The 14,980-nt window shown below is 49.6% G+C and overlaps 1 protein-coding gene across 1 annotated transcript in view; it reads left to right on the top strand.

Moving 5' to 3' along the window:
• The first annotated feature begins 5,147 nt into the window (after positions 1-5,147).
• TRABD2A (TraB domain containing 2A) overlaps positions 5,148-14,980 on the top strand; it is a 71,028-nt gene continuing 61,195 nt past the window's right edge. Inside the window, exons 1-2 of the mRNA XM_044659303.1 lie at positions 5,148-5,309; positions 10,031-10,591. Of these exons, the coding sequence (XP_044515238.1) occupies positions 5,148-5,309; positions 10,031-10,591 (723 nt within the window). The remainder of the gene's footprint in view (positions 5,310-10,030; positions 10,592-14,980) is intronic.

Raw genomic sequence — 14,980 nt, 5'->3', positions numbered from 1 at the left:
AACTGGAACATTTCACAGTCTCTACTTCATTTGTTTGCAAAGATATTATCTGCTCTAGAAAACTGTTTGCAAGCTTTTGCTCGTTTCAATCTCACATTTTGATGTGTTGAAGTGGGGGCAGGCAGGCTAAATGAGCCAGCCCCAATCCAGGGTGAGAGACCACCAGGGGAGAGTTTGGTGTTCAGCGGGCAATCTAAGATGGGAATCATTCTCAGAGATTCTATTGAGATGGAAAACAAGGTCTATCTTTTAGTGGTTGCCAACAACTCTGTGACTGCATTGCTAGGCGTGGAAAGTAGTGTTCTTATTTTTCCTAATGATTTGGTTCCTCCTCTGAAAAAGTAACTTCGATTAGATGATAAGGCCTGAAACAAGATTGCAGAGGGTGTAAAAGACAGTGAGAAGGAAGGAAGTGGAGCCACTTCAGACTGAGAAAGAGGAAAGAAATACAGGATGATAGCTAGTACAGGATGAAATTTTAGTGGAAATGTTTTAAGAAAGAGAGATTTGGTCATATTTATAGGTAGCAGGGAAGGAAAGAGAGGGGAAAGAGAGAGAGAGACAGGGAGAGGGAGAGAAAGACAGACCTCAGAGACACAGACAGAGACAGATAGAGGTAGAGAGAGAGGGAGAGACAGACAGACAGAGATAGAGAGGGACAGAAAGAGAAAGAGAGAGAGAGAGACAGACAGACAGACACAGAGAGAGAGAGAGAGAGAGACAGACAGACAGACAGAGAGAGACAGACAGAGACAGAGAAAGGGAGAGACAGAGACAGACAGAGAGAGGGAGAGAAAGACAGACCTCAGAGACACAGACAGAGACAGAAAGAGGTAGAGAGAGAGGGAGAGACAGACAGACAGAGATAGAGAGGGAGAGAAAGAGAAAGACAGAGACAGGCAGACAGATAGAGAGGGACAGAAAGAGAAAGACAGAGGCAGAGAGAGGGAGAGAAAGAGAAACAGAGACAGAGACAGAGAGAAAAAGAAAGAGAGGGGGAGAGAGAGACAGAGAGAGTCAGAGACAGAGAAAGGGAGAGAAAGAGACAGAGAGAGAGAGTCAGAGACAGAGAAAGGGAGAGAAAGACAGACCTCAGAGACACAGGCAGAGACAGAGAGGGAGAGACAGAGAGACAGAGAGAGATAGATTCAGAGGGAGAAAGAGAAGTAAGAACAATCTGAAAGAAAAAGAAGGGAAGGGATGGAAGGGGACAGGATCAAGGATATATGATAAGAATTGGCTTTAGTAAGGAGAAGGGTCACCTCTCCATCAGAGATATAGTAAAGGAGATGATGTTAAGAGGTTGGGAGATGAGAAGGAAGATTGAAGAAAGTATTCTTGGGGGATGATCTCAAGGCTAGATCTCAAGATCCTTTGGCTGAGAGGGTAGGGGAAGGAGAAGTTTGAGAAGTTTGAGGGGAAGGAAAGAAGGAAAGGGAAGAGACTAAACATTTGTTCTTGGTCAGTTGTTCAGTAGCTTCTGACTCTGTGATCCTGTGGGACCACAGCTATCCATGGAGTTTTCTTGGCAAAGACATTGGAGTGGTTTGCCATTTTCTTCTTCAGTTATAAACATTTATAAGCCTACTATGTGTAGGCTTATACTATGTACTTTTATACTATGTATAAAAGAGAAAGAGAGGAAATAAGGAAATAAGAATCTAACACAGTAAGTAATTTACCACGATCCTCTAATTAATCCAGGTAGATCTAATTAACAATGAGGAAAGACAAGAAGTTTTAGAACAGCCAGTGAGGGGAATGAATGAGCTAGACAATGGATGGGCAGTGAGGGCTTAGATCAGTGATTCCCAAAGTGGGTGCCACCGCCCCCTGGTGGATGCTGCAGCGATCCAGGGAGGCGGTGATGGCCACAAGTGCATTTATCTTTCCTATTAATTGCTATTAAAATTAAAAAATTAATTTCCAGGGGGCTAAGTAATATTTTTTCTGGAAAGGGGGCGGCAGGCCAAAAAAGTCTGGGAACCACTGGCTTAGATGAAATTACAAATCTGTAGAGAATTCAGTCAGTAGGGCTGCATGATTTTCTCTTCCTTTGAGCAGCATGTGAGTAGGAGCAGAGGAGACAGGGGGGTAGGAGTATTCTAGGCCTGCCTGCTGCTTGGCAAAGCTTGATGAGCAAGGCATTGGGGGTTGAGGGTAGCAGAGAATTGAACGGATTCACTAAGGAGTCAGGACTGGGGAGAAGGAGTGTAGCCAGTGCAGAAAGGATGGCTGGGGAAAGTACGGAGCCCTAGAAGGATCGGTTGCTGCCAGAAGGAGGAGAGCTGGAATGATAGGCCACTGGGACAGGATAAAGGCATTTCTGAATTCTTGGTTGTAGAAAGAGTCTGCTTTTGGATGATGGCAGGAACAAGGTTGTTAGTATGCCAATTCTGGGTGGCTTTGTTTATAAAATTAGGAGATTGTAACTCTAAGAAGTCTAAATAATGTCCCCATGCAAAGAGAAAGATGAAAAAGGATCCTCATCAAAGTCCCTAAAACCCAGCTTCACTTGAGAAATACCCAGGAAGCCTCGGAAGTCTCCAGAGAAAGTTAGCATATTCCTGTTCTAAAGAGGATTCTGGAACATCTTGCCTCGCCAAAGATTTTCTGCTCCCACCCCTTTTAAAACTCTGATAGAATGTAAGCTTCTTGAGGGCAGGCATTGTTTTATTTTTCCATCTCTTTGTAAAGGCCAGCACAATGACTCACACCTAGTAGGTCCTTAATAATAAATGTTTGTTGATTGCTTGGTTGAGAAACCTGGGATTCCTTTTGGTGATGGAAGGCATAAGTAGACAGTTTAATGCAGTGGTTCCCAAACTCTTTTGGCCTGCTGCCCCCTTTCCAGAAAAAATATTACTTAGTCCCCTGGAAATTAATTTAAAAAATTTTTTAATAGCAATCAATAGGAAAGATCAATGCGCCTGTGGCCATCACCGCACTGTCTGGATTGCTGCAGCACCCACCAGGGGGCGGTGGCGCCCACTTTGGGAATCACTGGTTTAAGGAATTGCTGAGACCCCTCAAAATTCATGCCCTGGTGGCTCATCCTTTGGTGAAGGCCTCTTTACACTTCTCCAGGGAGGCTGTCCCTCAGAGGACAGACCCAACAGCCTGTGCTGGCTGGCTGCTCCCTTTTTTTGCTTTTCCCACCCTGCAAGTGTGAATGCTGCTAGAGCAATGCCTGCATAGAGAGGAGGGGAAGCTAAAGAGAAAGCTACGTAGAATCAGGGGAAAAGTCAGTATTTGGAGTCACGGCATCTCTCTGGGACGTTCTGGATGAATGATCTTTAAGGTCCCTTCCACCTAGAAATCCTTTGGTCTGCTTTGGTCTTAACAAAAGGTCAAGGGGACCAGAAGCATGACCTGGGTGGAATCCCAGCATCCAGGATGGGGGAAGGGGAAAGATTCCTGATTTCATTCAATGAAGAAACTCCCCAGAAGAAATTTCCTCCATAAAGGCAGTGGGAGAGCCATATGTTCTCCAACATTGAAGAGTTATGAGAGATTAAGTCACATAGTCAGGGGGGTCTTCCATAGTCAACAGTAGTTTTATTATGCCATGCTGGAGAAGAAAATGGCAACCTACCCCAGTGTCTTTGCCAAGAAAATTCCATGGGCTTCCATGTTGTAATGGAGAGTTGGGCACAACAGAAGAACAGCAAAATACCCCAGATCCCATGCCAAGGGATGGGCACTCAACTTCTGAGAGTCAGAAAGATCTGGGTTCAAATCCTGCCTCACCTGCTAGCTGTGTGACCCTGGGCAAGTCACTTAATATTTCATGCCTTAGTTCCCTCATTCTAAAGTCAGAGTTGGGACTCGGTGCCTCCAACGTCTGTAGATCCTTCGAGTTTGAGAATGTTCAAGAATGCCTCCCCACTCCTCGGCTAGTATCTGAAGCAGATTGGAACCCTTGTGTGCCAGATTCCATCGAGGGTTCCTAACCACCAGACCTCTGTCCCTCCTTACACGATCAATACTGCCCCAGGTTCTGAGTTCTGTAACTGGTGCAAGAGGACCCTTCCTGAAACGTTTCCTCGTGGATCCTGCTTTGACACGGATGCTCCAAATCGCTTCTTTTTTGGGGGGCGGCGGGAGGGCCAACCGAGGAGCGCACCTCCATTTCTTTTATTTATTTATTTTCCTTTTCCTCCCTCCCCATTTTAATTCCGTGATTCTTTTTTTTTTTTTTTTTTTTTTTTTTTTGGTATTTTAAACCCTTAACTTCTGTGTATTGACTGATATGTGGAAGAGTGGTAAGGGTAGGCAATGGGGGTCAAGTGACTTGCCCAGGGTCACACAGCTGGGAAGTGTCTGAGGCCGGATTTGAACCTAGGACCTCCTGTCTCTAGGCCTGGCTCTCAATCCACTGAGCTACCCAGCTGCCCCTTAATTCCGTGATTCTTAAAGGAAAGCAGAGCCTTCGAGGCTCGTTGGCTAGAAGGACCAGCGGCTTCCACGTGACCCAATACTCGGGTTGGGCCGGACCCGCCGGAGTTGAGCCGGTGAGGAAGGATGCGAGAGGCCGGCGGGGTTCTGGGCACGCCAGCTTGGACGTCTCGCTCCTTTTCTCCTCGTTCTCCAGGAATGACGTCTGATCCGGAGAGGGGTGGCCGCGGACTTTGGGTACGGGGGCGGGCGGGGGGGGGGGACGGAGTCAGGAAGAGAAGCTGAGTGGAGATGAATGGGGGCCCCCCCACGGTTGGGGCGGACGGGGGAGGGGAGGAAGTTTAGGGAAAGGGCCTCACGTGGCCAATCGCCGGGGTTTGACTTTGTACCTCCATCCAGAGGCTGCAGTGGGAATTACAAAAAAGCGAGCGAGCGAGGGAGCCCGGAGGAGGAGGACCAGCGGAGAAGGCGGCAGCGGCGGCGGGCAGAGAGCGAGCCAGAGAGCCAGTCAGCGAGCGAGCCAGCGAGGAGGAGGGCGAGGTGGCGGGCCGCTGCGCCCCTCTCCTCTGCGCCATGGAGGGCTGGGCGCCTTGGCTCCCCGGTCCCGCCACCCCGGCCCGAGCAGTACTGGCCCACGGGCAGGAGGAGGAGGACGGGGACTGACTGGCCACACAGCCCGGCGCCCGCGGCAGCCTGCCCGGCCACTTTGGGGACGTGCGCCCTGCCTTGCCCACAGCCCCGGGGCCGAGATGGGCGGGATGAGCCCCTGGAACTTGTTCCTCCAGACTTTCTTCCTGCTGCCCGCGGCCAGAGCCCAGCCCAGGGGCCCCGCGCCCGCGGGGGACTCCTCGCAGGCAGCGGCGGCGGCGGCTCCCTCTCCGGCTCTGGATGCTTGCAAAGCCGGCACCCAAGTAAGTGGCCAGTTCCCCACTTCCCGTAAGGCGAAGAGGAGGAAGAGAAGGGCGTGGGTGGGGGTGGGGAGAGACGGGGAGGAAGGGGCAGAGGAGGGAAAAGGGAGAAGTTAAGGAGGGAAGAGGTGGGGAGGAGGAAGAAGAGGGAGGAGGAAGAGGAGGAGGAAGAAGAGGGAGGAGGAAGGTGAAGAAGAGGAAGGATGAAAGTTGAGGAGAAAAGAGGAGGATGGAAGAGAGAGAGGGGAGAAAAGGGGGAGAAAGAAGGGAAAGGAGATGAAGGTGGAGGGGAAGAAAGGCAGGAGGAGGGTGAAGTGAAGATTGAGAGAAGGAAGGGGGAAGGAATGAGAAGTAAAGAGCTAGGAGAGTGAGGAAGAGGAGGAGGGAAAAGGGAGGAAGGGGCGAAAGAGAGAGAAGGGAAGAAGTCCGCCCGGCTTGGGGCGCGCGGGGCCGGCTGCGTTGGGCTTTCTTCCTTCCCCAAGCGCACCGAAGCGAACGCTTGGCGCTCTGGAAGTGGCCCAAGTTTCTGGGGCGGTCTGGAACCCAGAGCCTCGGGGCTCGCCGCGATCATTGTTTTGCCTGTTTCAGTTGGTCCTGCGGGGCCTCCTTCCCGCCCCCGCCTCGAGCCTGCCTTTACCCGCACCTTTCCCAACTTTCCTCCTGGCCCCAGACCCCGCCGGCTCAGTTTCTAGCCCCCGCTCGTCTCCCCTCCTGCTTATACGGGCTTTGGGGCTGATGAGCTCTCCTGCTGGCCCCAAGCTCCTCCGGCCGGGGGGCACCAAAAAAGGGCCAAAGGGACTCCTCCGGGGCCAGACCCCCGCCTCCCAAGCACGCTGGCCATGCTGCAGGCTGGGAGCCCCCAGCCCCGGGCCCCGGGCGGTGCTCTGAGCCGTGACTTCCCCCGTGGTGATGGGCGCCTTTGATCTCGGCTGCCTGCTGAGCCCCCTTCTTTTCAGCCGTGGGGGAAGGGGTAGTAGAGCCTGGGGCACTCGAGAGTGAGCAGGCGAGCAGCAGGAAGGCTGGGAAGTGCTGGGCTTTTGGGGCGGGGTGCAGAGAGGACTCTGAGGACTAGCTTCTGCTTCCCCCCTTTCTTTTAGGCCTCCCAGCTCTCTCCTCTGGTCATTCATGTCTAAGCGAGTCCTCCAGCCCGGGCTGCATGTGTCTCTTCCAATCCTAAACACCCGAGCCCCAGTGGGGCAGTTTTCCTCCTGATCTTTGGCTTCTGGTGGGAAAAGAGACCTTAGGGATCCATTGGGCCAGCCTCTCTGGCCGCTGGAGAGAATCCCAATGAGATAGGAGAAGCCTTTCAGCCTAGCCGACCCCAGAAGCCATTCGCCCAACCTCTTTGATCTTCTAAGAGATAGAACCTTCACTGGCCAGAGAAAGGAAGGAAATACTTTGCCTGAGATCTTCACGGGCAGCTAGCTGGCTCAGCCAGTATTCGAACCCAGGGCTGGGCTCTGGATTCAGCACTTACTCCACTCACAGGAGGTTGCCAGGGCACGAGCACACAGGTACTGAGTGAGGGGGTAGGGTTTGGAAGGAGGCCAGAAGTAGGTGGGGGACAAAGAATGGGCCATCTAAAAGTCTGCAAACTTCATTACAGAGCTAGAACCTAGCTAGTTCGGTCCAATCATTTTAAAGAGGAGGAAACTGAGTCTCAGGAAGATAAGTAATTTACTATGTGGGGAATTTGAACCCAGGGCCCCTCCTGAGATGCTGCTCTTTTTGCAAGATACTACACTCCCTCTCCCCTTCTCTCTCCCTCTCTGTCTCTCTCTGGCTGTCCCCCCCCACCCCAATACTCTTTGTCTTTGTCTCTCTCTCTGTCTCTGTCTCCCTGTCTCTCTCTCCCCCTCATACTCTTTGTCTCTGTCTCTGTCTCTGTCGCTGTCTCTCTCTCTCCCTCATACTCTTTGTCTCCATCTCTGTCTCTTTCTTCCCTTCATACTCTATGTCTCTGTCTCTACCTCTCTCTCTGTCTCTGTCTCCTTGGCTCTTTCTTCCCCTCATACTCTTTGTCTCCATCTTTGTCTCTTTCTCCCCCTCATACTCTTTGTCTCTGTCTCTACCTCTCTCTCTGTCTCTGTCTCCTTGTCTCTTTCTTCCCCTCATACTCTTTGTCTCTGTCTCTCTCTCTCCCCTCATACTCTGTCTCCATCTCTGTCTCTTTCTCCTCTTCATACTCTTTGTCTCTGTCTCTCTGTCTCCTTCATATTCTCTGTCTCTCCCACTCCGTCTCCCCACCCATACTCTCTGTCTCTGAGTCTCTGTCTCTGTCTTTCTCAGAACCTTTACCTTTTCTCTTAGTATCAGTTCTAAAAAAGAAGTACAGCAAATAGGGTTAGATGACTTGCCCAGGGTCACACAGCTAGGCAGTATCTGAGGCCAGATTAGAACCCAGGTCATCCTGACACCAGGCCTGGTGCTCTGTCCATTGTGCTACCTTACTACTTCAGCTTGAGTCATTTAACTACTCTGGACCTCAGTTTTCTCATTCCAAAAACAGGTAAGGGTTGGCCAGTTGACTTCTGTGTCCTCTTCTAGGCCTGAAAGTCCTTGCTTCCTTTTTTTTTTTTTTTTTTTTTTTTTAAACTCTTACCTTCCGTCTTGGAGTCAATACTGTGTATTGGCTCCAAGGCAGAAGAGTAGTAAGGGTAGGTGATGGGGGTCAAGTGACTTGCCCAGGGTCACACAGCTGGGAAGTGTCTGAGGCCAGATTTGAACCCAGGACCTCCCGTCTCTAGGCCTGACTCTCAATCCACTGAGCTACCCAGCTGCCCCCTGAAAGTCCTCGATTCTGTAATTTGCCTCCTGCCTCCCAGTGTCCTCTCTGGTCTGCTATTCTGGGTCCCTAAGTCCTCCTGGTAAGGTAGAGATTTGTTCTCGTTTCCCATCACAGTTATTCATTCTTACTCTTCTTTAGCCCCAGAACCCATGAGATGAGAAGAGGCTGCCATGTTGTCTTTGGGCCAGCCAGCCCCATGCCAGGATGAAGAAGGAGAGCTTGGGCTCCCAGCTTAAACAATGACCAGGGAGGGGTTATTTGAGGAAGGGGCTGAAGGAGGCCTGGCCGGTGGCCAGGGTAATGGTTAGCTCGCCCCGCGGGTGACCTTTCTGCCTGCTGACCAGAGCCCAGCTCCAAGCCCCCTTTCTCCTGGCCGCCTGGCAGGTTTCCACATTCAGGCTCGTTCTTCATTTTATTCACAAGGTTTATTAGTGGAATGGAGAAGCGAGGAGGGGACGGGGTTTTCCTGCACCCCTGGGCCTGGGGAGGAGGGGCCCACGGGAGAGCTCGGCCCACTTTTGTCCTCTGGTGTGAAATTCTTATCTGTGTTTGCCCTGGGAGGGGAGAGAGAGGGAGGGAGCTACATGTGTGGCCGGAGGATGCTGGGAGGAAGCTGGAGCCGAGAGAGGGGAGCTCTGCTTTTTCCTTCCTTCTTGGGGTAACACCGAGAATGAAGCCAGCCCAGGAGCACTGAAGACATTACTGAACTGGCCCAAAGCGGGCGCTGATGTTTATAGAAAGTAGGCGGGGAGGAGGCCATGCTTGATCGTTGCCATCAAACAGGCGCAGGAGAGAGGGCTGGCAGCGAGATGGGCAAAAGGGGTGGATCAGGGAGACCAGAGTTCAAATCTTGCGTCACCAGCAAGTCACCTCACCTCTCTCAGCCTCAAAGTTCCCCCATTGGCTAAATGGGGATAACAAGAGCAATCATGGAGCTGTTGTGAAGCCTCGAATGAGATAATATATGTAAAGTGCTTTATTATCCTTAAGGTGTTATGGAAAAGGGAATTGCTGGCATGATTATGGTCTTGTTCTTTAAAAAAACTTTTTTTAGATAGAAGAGATCCAGTCTGGCCTCAGGCACTTATTAGCTTCATGGCCCCAGTCGTCAGTTAGCACTGTTTGTCTCAGTTTCCTCATCTGTAAAATGGGCTAGAGAAGGCAATGGCAAACCATTCTAGTAGCATTGCCAAGAAAACCCCAACATGAAAAGTTGGACACGACTGAAAAAAGACCGAACTGTAACAAAAATGTGTCAGGCTCTGTGCTAAGTGCTTCACAGGGATCTCATTTGATCCTCTCAGCATTCCTAGGAGATAGGTGGTATTATTAGCCCCATTTTACAGTTGAGAAAACTGAGGCAAACAGAGTAAATGACTTGCCCAGGGTAGCACAACTAGGGCATGTATGTGGCCAGATTTGAACTCAAGTATTCCTGACACTGGGCCCCAGTGCTTGCTCTATCCACTGGGCTACTTGGATGTTTAGGTGTCCCCGATGGACAAACCCAGGAACAGCAGACAGGACAACATCTTAACATGTCTGAAATTATCCTTCTTTATCCTTTATCCTTTATCATTATCCTTCTTTCTTCTCCTTTTTTTTTCTTTGTAAATTCTTACCTTCTGTCTTAGAATCAATACTGGGAATTGGTTCCAAGGCAGAAGAGTGGGAAGAGCTAGGCAAAGGGGGTTAAGTGACTTGTCCAGGATCACCCAGCGAGGAGTGTCTGAGGTCCAATTTGAATTCAGACCTTCCTGACTCCAGACCCAGGGTGCCGCTCTCCATCGTATCCCCACTAAGGGCTACATACGTTCCTTAAAGCTTCCATCGTCTGTCTTGCTTCTTTTTCACTTCAACGTATTTTTCTTTTACGTGTGAACTTTCCCCATCGTCCGTCCCCTGTAGTGACGTTCCCGTGTCCTTTGCCTTTCAGCAGAGTGAGTTGAACTCTTTCTTGTGGACCATCAAGAGAGACCCGCCTTCTTACTTCTTCGGCACCATCCACGTGCCCTACACCCGGGTTTGGGACTTCATCCCCGAAAACTCCAAGGCGGCCTTCCAGCAGAGCAGCATCGTGTACTTTGAGCTGGACCTCACGGACCCCTACACCATCTCTGCCCTGACCAGCTGCCAGATGCTGCCGCAGGGCGAGAACCTCCAGGACGTGCTGCCCCAGGACATCTACTGTCGGCTCAAGCGCCATCTGGACTACGTGAAGCTCATGATGCCCTCGTGGATGACCCCGGACCAGCGAGGGAAGGGCCTTTACGCCGATTACCTGTTCAATGCCATCGCGGGGAACTGGGAGAGGAAGAGACCCGTGTGGGTGATGCTGATGGTGAATTCTCTGACCGAGGTGGACATCAAGTCCCGGGGGGTGCCCGTGTTGGATCTGTACCTTGCCCAGGAGGCTGAGCGCCTGAAGAAGCAGACCGGGGCTGTAGAAAAAGTCGAAGAACAGTGCCATCCTCTGAACGGGCTGAACTTCTCTCAGGTAAGATTCGTTCGGCTGTCATCGGCTCTAGGATGCTCGAGATCAGACTATTGACCGCTTGGGGGAAGGAGGGAAGGGAGACAATCTGAATCTACAGTACCCGAAAGCAATGGTCAACAATGGATGCTACGGGGAATGGAAAGAAAAAAAAAAGGCGGAAGTTCGTTATAAAATAAAATAAAGTAAAATACAGCCACGTCCCAATTAGGGCAAATAATGAATCCCTGAAGCACTCACATGTATTTGAATTCTCGTAATCTGCAGTTAGAATTCTGTAAAATGGGGTCGTTGCTTCTAGTCCCTTGGGTGTCGTCATGGGCAGAGGCGTGCTTCCTTCCCTGTGTTTTCTGGCTGTCTCCACCCCTTCTCCGTGGATCCTTGGGCTGCCTTCCACCCTGGCCCCTGTGGGGAGTGAAGGGTAGAATCCTCTGGTGATGGGCTGCCCCGTGGCATCACTGTACTCATGGTGGTACTTACTTCTGTGCCATCCCACCCTTCCCCCCACCTCTCCTCCCCATCACCCCCCTCCCTTCTCCCAGGGGGACCATCTTTTATACTGTGAGGGAGACCCTGCTTTTTTCAACTGCATTTGGCCCAGGAACAGGTGGGCTGGTTATGGCCCTGGCTTTATTACCTTCTGCCCCTGGGAAATATGATGTCATGTCTTTAGAAATGTAAGAGTACAGAGATTTCCTTTTCTTGAAACAGCCAAGGGACAGTTAGGGTTTTCAGCCAACAGGAATAGATTCCTGGGATTTCACTGGTATAAAGAAATTTTAGGTGAGTTTATTCTCTCTGCTATTGCGGGCTAGTGCCTTCTTTGCAGTGGGTAGCTTTAGGGAGCTGTCTACAGTGCTGAGATCCATTATTTTCCCAGGGTCATGCAGTCCATGGGTGTCAAACTCAAGCTCTTGAACCCAGGTTTTCCTGACTTCAAGGCCCATTTTTTATCTACTATGCCCCACTGCCTTTTTCTCTTAAAAATGCTTACCTTCTGACTTAGAAGCAACACCAAGTATTGGTTTCAAGACAGAAGAGCAGTAAGAGCTGGGCGATGGAAGTAAAGTGACTTGCCCAGGGTCACACAGCAAAGAAGTATCTGAAGCTAGATCTGAATGTAAGACTTCCCATTTGTGGGCCTGCCTTTCAATCCATGGAGCCACTTAGCTGCCCTGTCTTTTTCCCCTTTCTCCTTCAACCATTACATTCCAAGGATTGATTGTTTCTTTTCCATGCCGCCATCTTTCTTTTTGATGTTTCTCATCACTAAAGACTCACTTTGGTAGGAGATGGAGAAAGGTTGAAGTGAGAGAGTGAAGCTGGTTGGTATGAGGATAGGATGAAATAATGGTTATCTTGTTCCTTTTTTTAAAAAATCTGATCCGTTTAGAGACTGATTCCTTATTCTCTGGGCATTCCTTCTGGCATACAGATTCAGTTATGCCAACCTCACGAATGCAGTGCTTCTCTATTTCATTTAGCCACGAAACATTTTGGGGCTAGAATGGGATCATCCATCATATATCGGTTGGAAGTAGCTGGGAGCATGGAATACCTTTGAGGACATACTCCTTCTTCCCCTGGCTACTACCTGTGGCACTGTTGAGCTCATTCTCCTCTTGGATATTGTACTTTCCTCTTTCAGTTTTTGTGACATTCCTTTCTCTGTGTTCCCTCCTACCTATCTGAGCTTCTCCTTTTCTCTCCTTTGAGGGAGCTTCCTTCATATCACATCCACTAACTGGGAGTGCCTCCCGAGGCTCTGTCCAAGGTCCTTTTCTCTTTTCCCTCTATACTGTCTTATTTGGTGATTTCATCAGTTGCCAAAGTTCCATGATTACCTCCAGGCAGGTGATTCTTAGATGGATAGCTCTAACCCTAGTCTCTCTCGAACTCTAGTCTTGCATTGCCAGCTGCCTTTTGGGCATCTTGAACTAGATAACAACAACAACAATAATAACAACAATGAGCATTTCTATAGGACTTTAAGGTTTGGAAAGGGTTGTCTTGTTTGAGTCTCACAACAACCCTGTGAGGTAGATATTATTATTATCCTCACCTTACAGAGGAGGAAAATGAGGCTAAAAGGTTAAGTGACTTGTCTAGGATCATACGGATAGTAAGTTTCTGAGGAAGGATTTGAATTCGTATCTTTCTGGTCCGTCCTTTGTATTCACTTCCCCTGTGGAATGGGAGGAGGAGAGCAATTTTTTCCAACAGCCATGAAGGCGGATGAAGCAGGAGCTTTGGAACTCTTAGAGTTTGGTCAGGGATAAAAGATGCCCAGGTCATCCGCCGCATCCCGGGCCATTGTTAGTCATTCTGACTTTTGTCTCGTCACTGGACTTGGATGGTTCTGGTAAGAGAGAGCGAGGCTTTGTGCAGTTCTGCCTCACTGAAGTCCAATTCATGCACAAGTCAAGACGTCACCTGTGATGTCGTTGTCCTCTTGGAAAATGAAGTACAAACAACATCAGCCCCCTCTCTGGGGATGTCCTCTCAGGATCTCAAACTCAACAAGTCCAAAATGGCTCTCTTTCTATTCCCCCCAAGCTCTCTACTTCTCCCTACTTCCATATTACTATTGACGGAACCACCATCCTCTCTTTATTCAGGCTCCCAACCTGGTGTCATCCTCAGCGCCTCATTTTTGCCCACCCCACATATCCTCTCCATTTCCAAATCTCATCTTCCAAGATCTCTCACCTAGGGGTGCCCTTCTCTCTACTTATGTTTCCCCCCATAGTAAAAATGAAAAGACAACTCAAGTCCCACCTTTCATGGGTGGGTGGGGTGGGGGGGTGGGGGGTGTTCCTCATCTTCCAAGCTGCTATTGCCTTCCCTGTTGAGATTACCTTCCATTGACTTCTTGTGGACTGAGACTGTTTTTTTTTTTTTTGCCTTTCATTATATTTCTAATGCTCTCCTGAGAGCCCAGCACTTAGTAGGGACTTTAATAGATGCTTGTAGACTTGATTCTGTAACTGAGTTGACTTGAATTATAATTATTTAGAAAGTAAGCTCCTTGAGGACAGGGGCTGTCTTTTGCCTCTCTTTCTATCTTTAGCCCTTAGCACTGTGCCTGGCACTAGTAAGCACTTAACCAGTGATCCTTGACTTGAGAGGACTCAGGGCAGTGCGGTCCAACCCTCTTATGAGGTGGGAAAGATGAGGAAGCTAAAACCAAGAGAGATGAAGTGACATCCCTAAGGCCACCCAGGTAGCTTATAAGCATCTTGGGTGATATTTGAACTCAGTTCCTCTGACTTCAGCGTGACTTCTCTTTCTTCAGGTGAGTGCTCTCTCTCTTAAAGAAATTTTAATTTATTTTTTTATTTAATAAACATGTCTTTTCCCCTCTTCCCTCCTCTCCTCCAACCTTGGGAAAAGAAAAAGAAAACCTTGTAAGAGACTTGTGTAGCTGAACAAAAGTGAATTCCCTCATTGGCTGTTTCTAAAAATGTTCCCTTTCTGCAACTTGAGCCCTTCGCTTCTCTTTCTATATGCATCCCATTTCTAGATGTCACTGGTACGGACGAACCCTTCGCCGGCACAGATTGTGATACCCTCCCTTGCCTTCATCATCCCGTACAATTCTTGCCTGTGGCTTTCTGTATATTCACAGCCTATTTGGACCAGCCTAGCAGAGGCCCTTCTCTGGTGCTCTTCCCATTCTCTGGATGTCAGAGAAGGTTAATGCTTCCCATCTGGCCTCCCTCGCTATCACCACATGACACACACGCCTCTGTCTCTGATTACATGCGGTCCCCAGGACACCTTTCATCCTCCCTTTTGGGGGTGGGTCGTCACCAACGTGCTGCTTCTGCCTCCTCCTCTGTTTCCTTTACTCTCTTGGAGGGACTACCTGATGTCCAGCACGAGATTGCTGCTCTATCCCGCCAGGCACTGACCAGAGAGCCCACATCACTCAGCTGTTCCTCAGGGCAAGGGAGGCACCTCCTCAGTGGCCTTTTCTCAGGAACTGGCGTTCTCATGTGGAACCGAAAATAATGCCTCAGCATGCGTTTACCCTAACTCAGAGAATTTGTACTGCCTTGTCTCAACTAGTGTGCAAGGATTCCCTGTGGTTTAAAATAGAGAGAGAAAACGTTTTTCACTGGTACAGTGAGATTATTTTTACTTTACTTTAAACAAAACAAATTCTTTTACTTTAAAAAACAACAACTGATTTTTTTTCCTTCCCTGAGAAGGAGGCTTAGATAGTCTGTCTGTCTGTCTGTCTGTCTGTCTGTCTGTCTCTCTTTCTCTCTCCTTCTCTCTCTCTCTCTCTCTCCCCTTCTCTCTCCCCCTCTCTCTACCTCTTTCTCTCTCTTTCTCCCTCCCTTCTTCCCTCCCTTCCTCTTCCTCCTTCCCTCTCCTCTCTCTACC

The sequence above is a fragment of the Gracilinanus agilis genome, chromosome 2 (genome assembly GCF_016433145.1).
Source record: "Gracilinanus agilis isolate LMUSP501 chromosome 2, AgileGrace, whole genome shotgun sequence".
Lineage (NCBI taxonomy): Eukaryota > Metazoa > Chordata > Mammalia > Didelphimorphia > Didelphidae > Gracilinanus > Gracilinanus agilis.
Note: the sequence above shows the minus strand (reverse complement) of the source record. Positions and strands in the feature narration are given on the sequence as shown.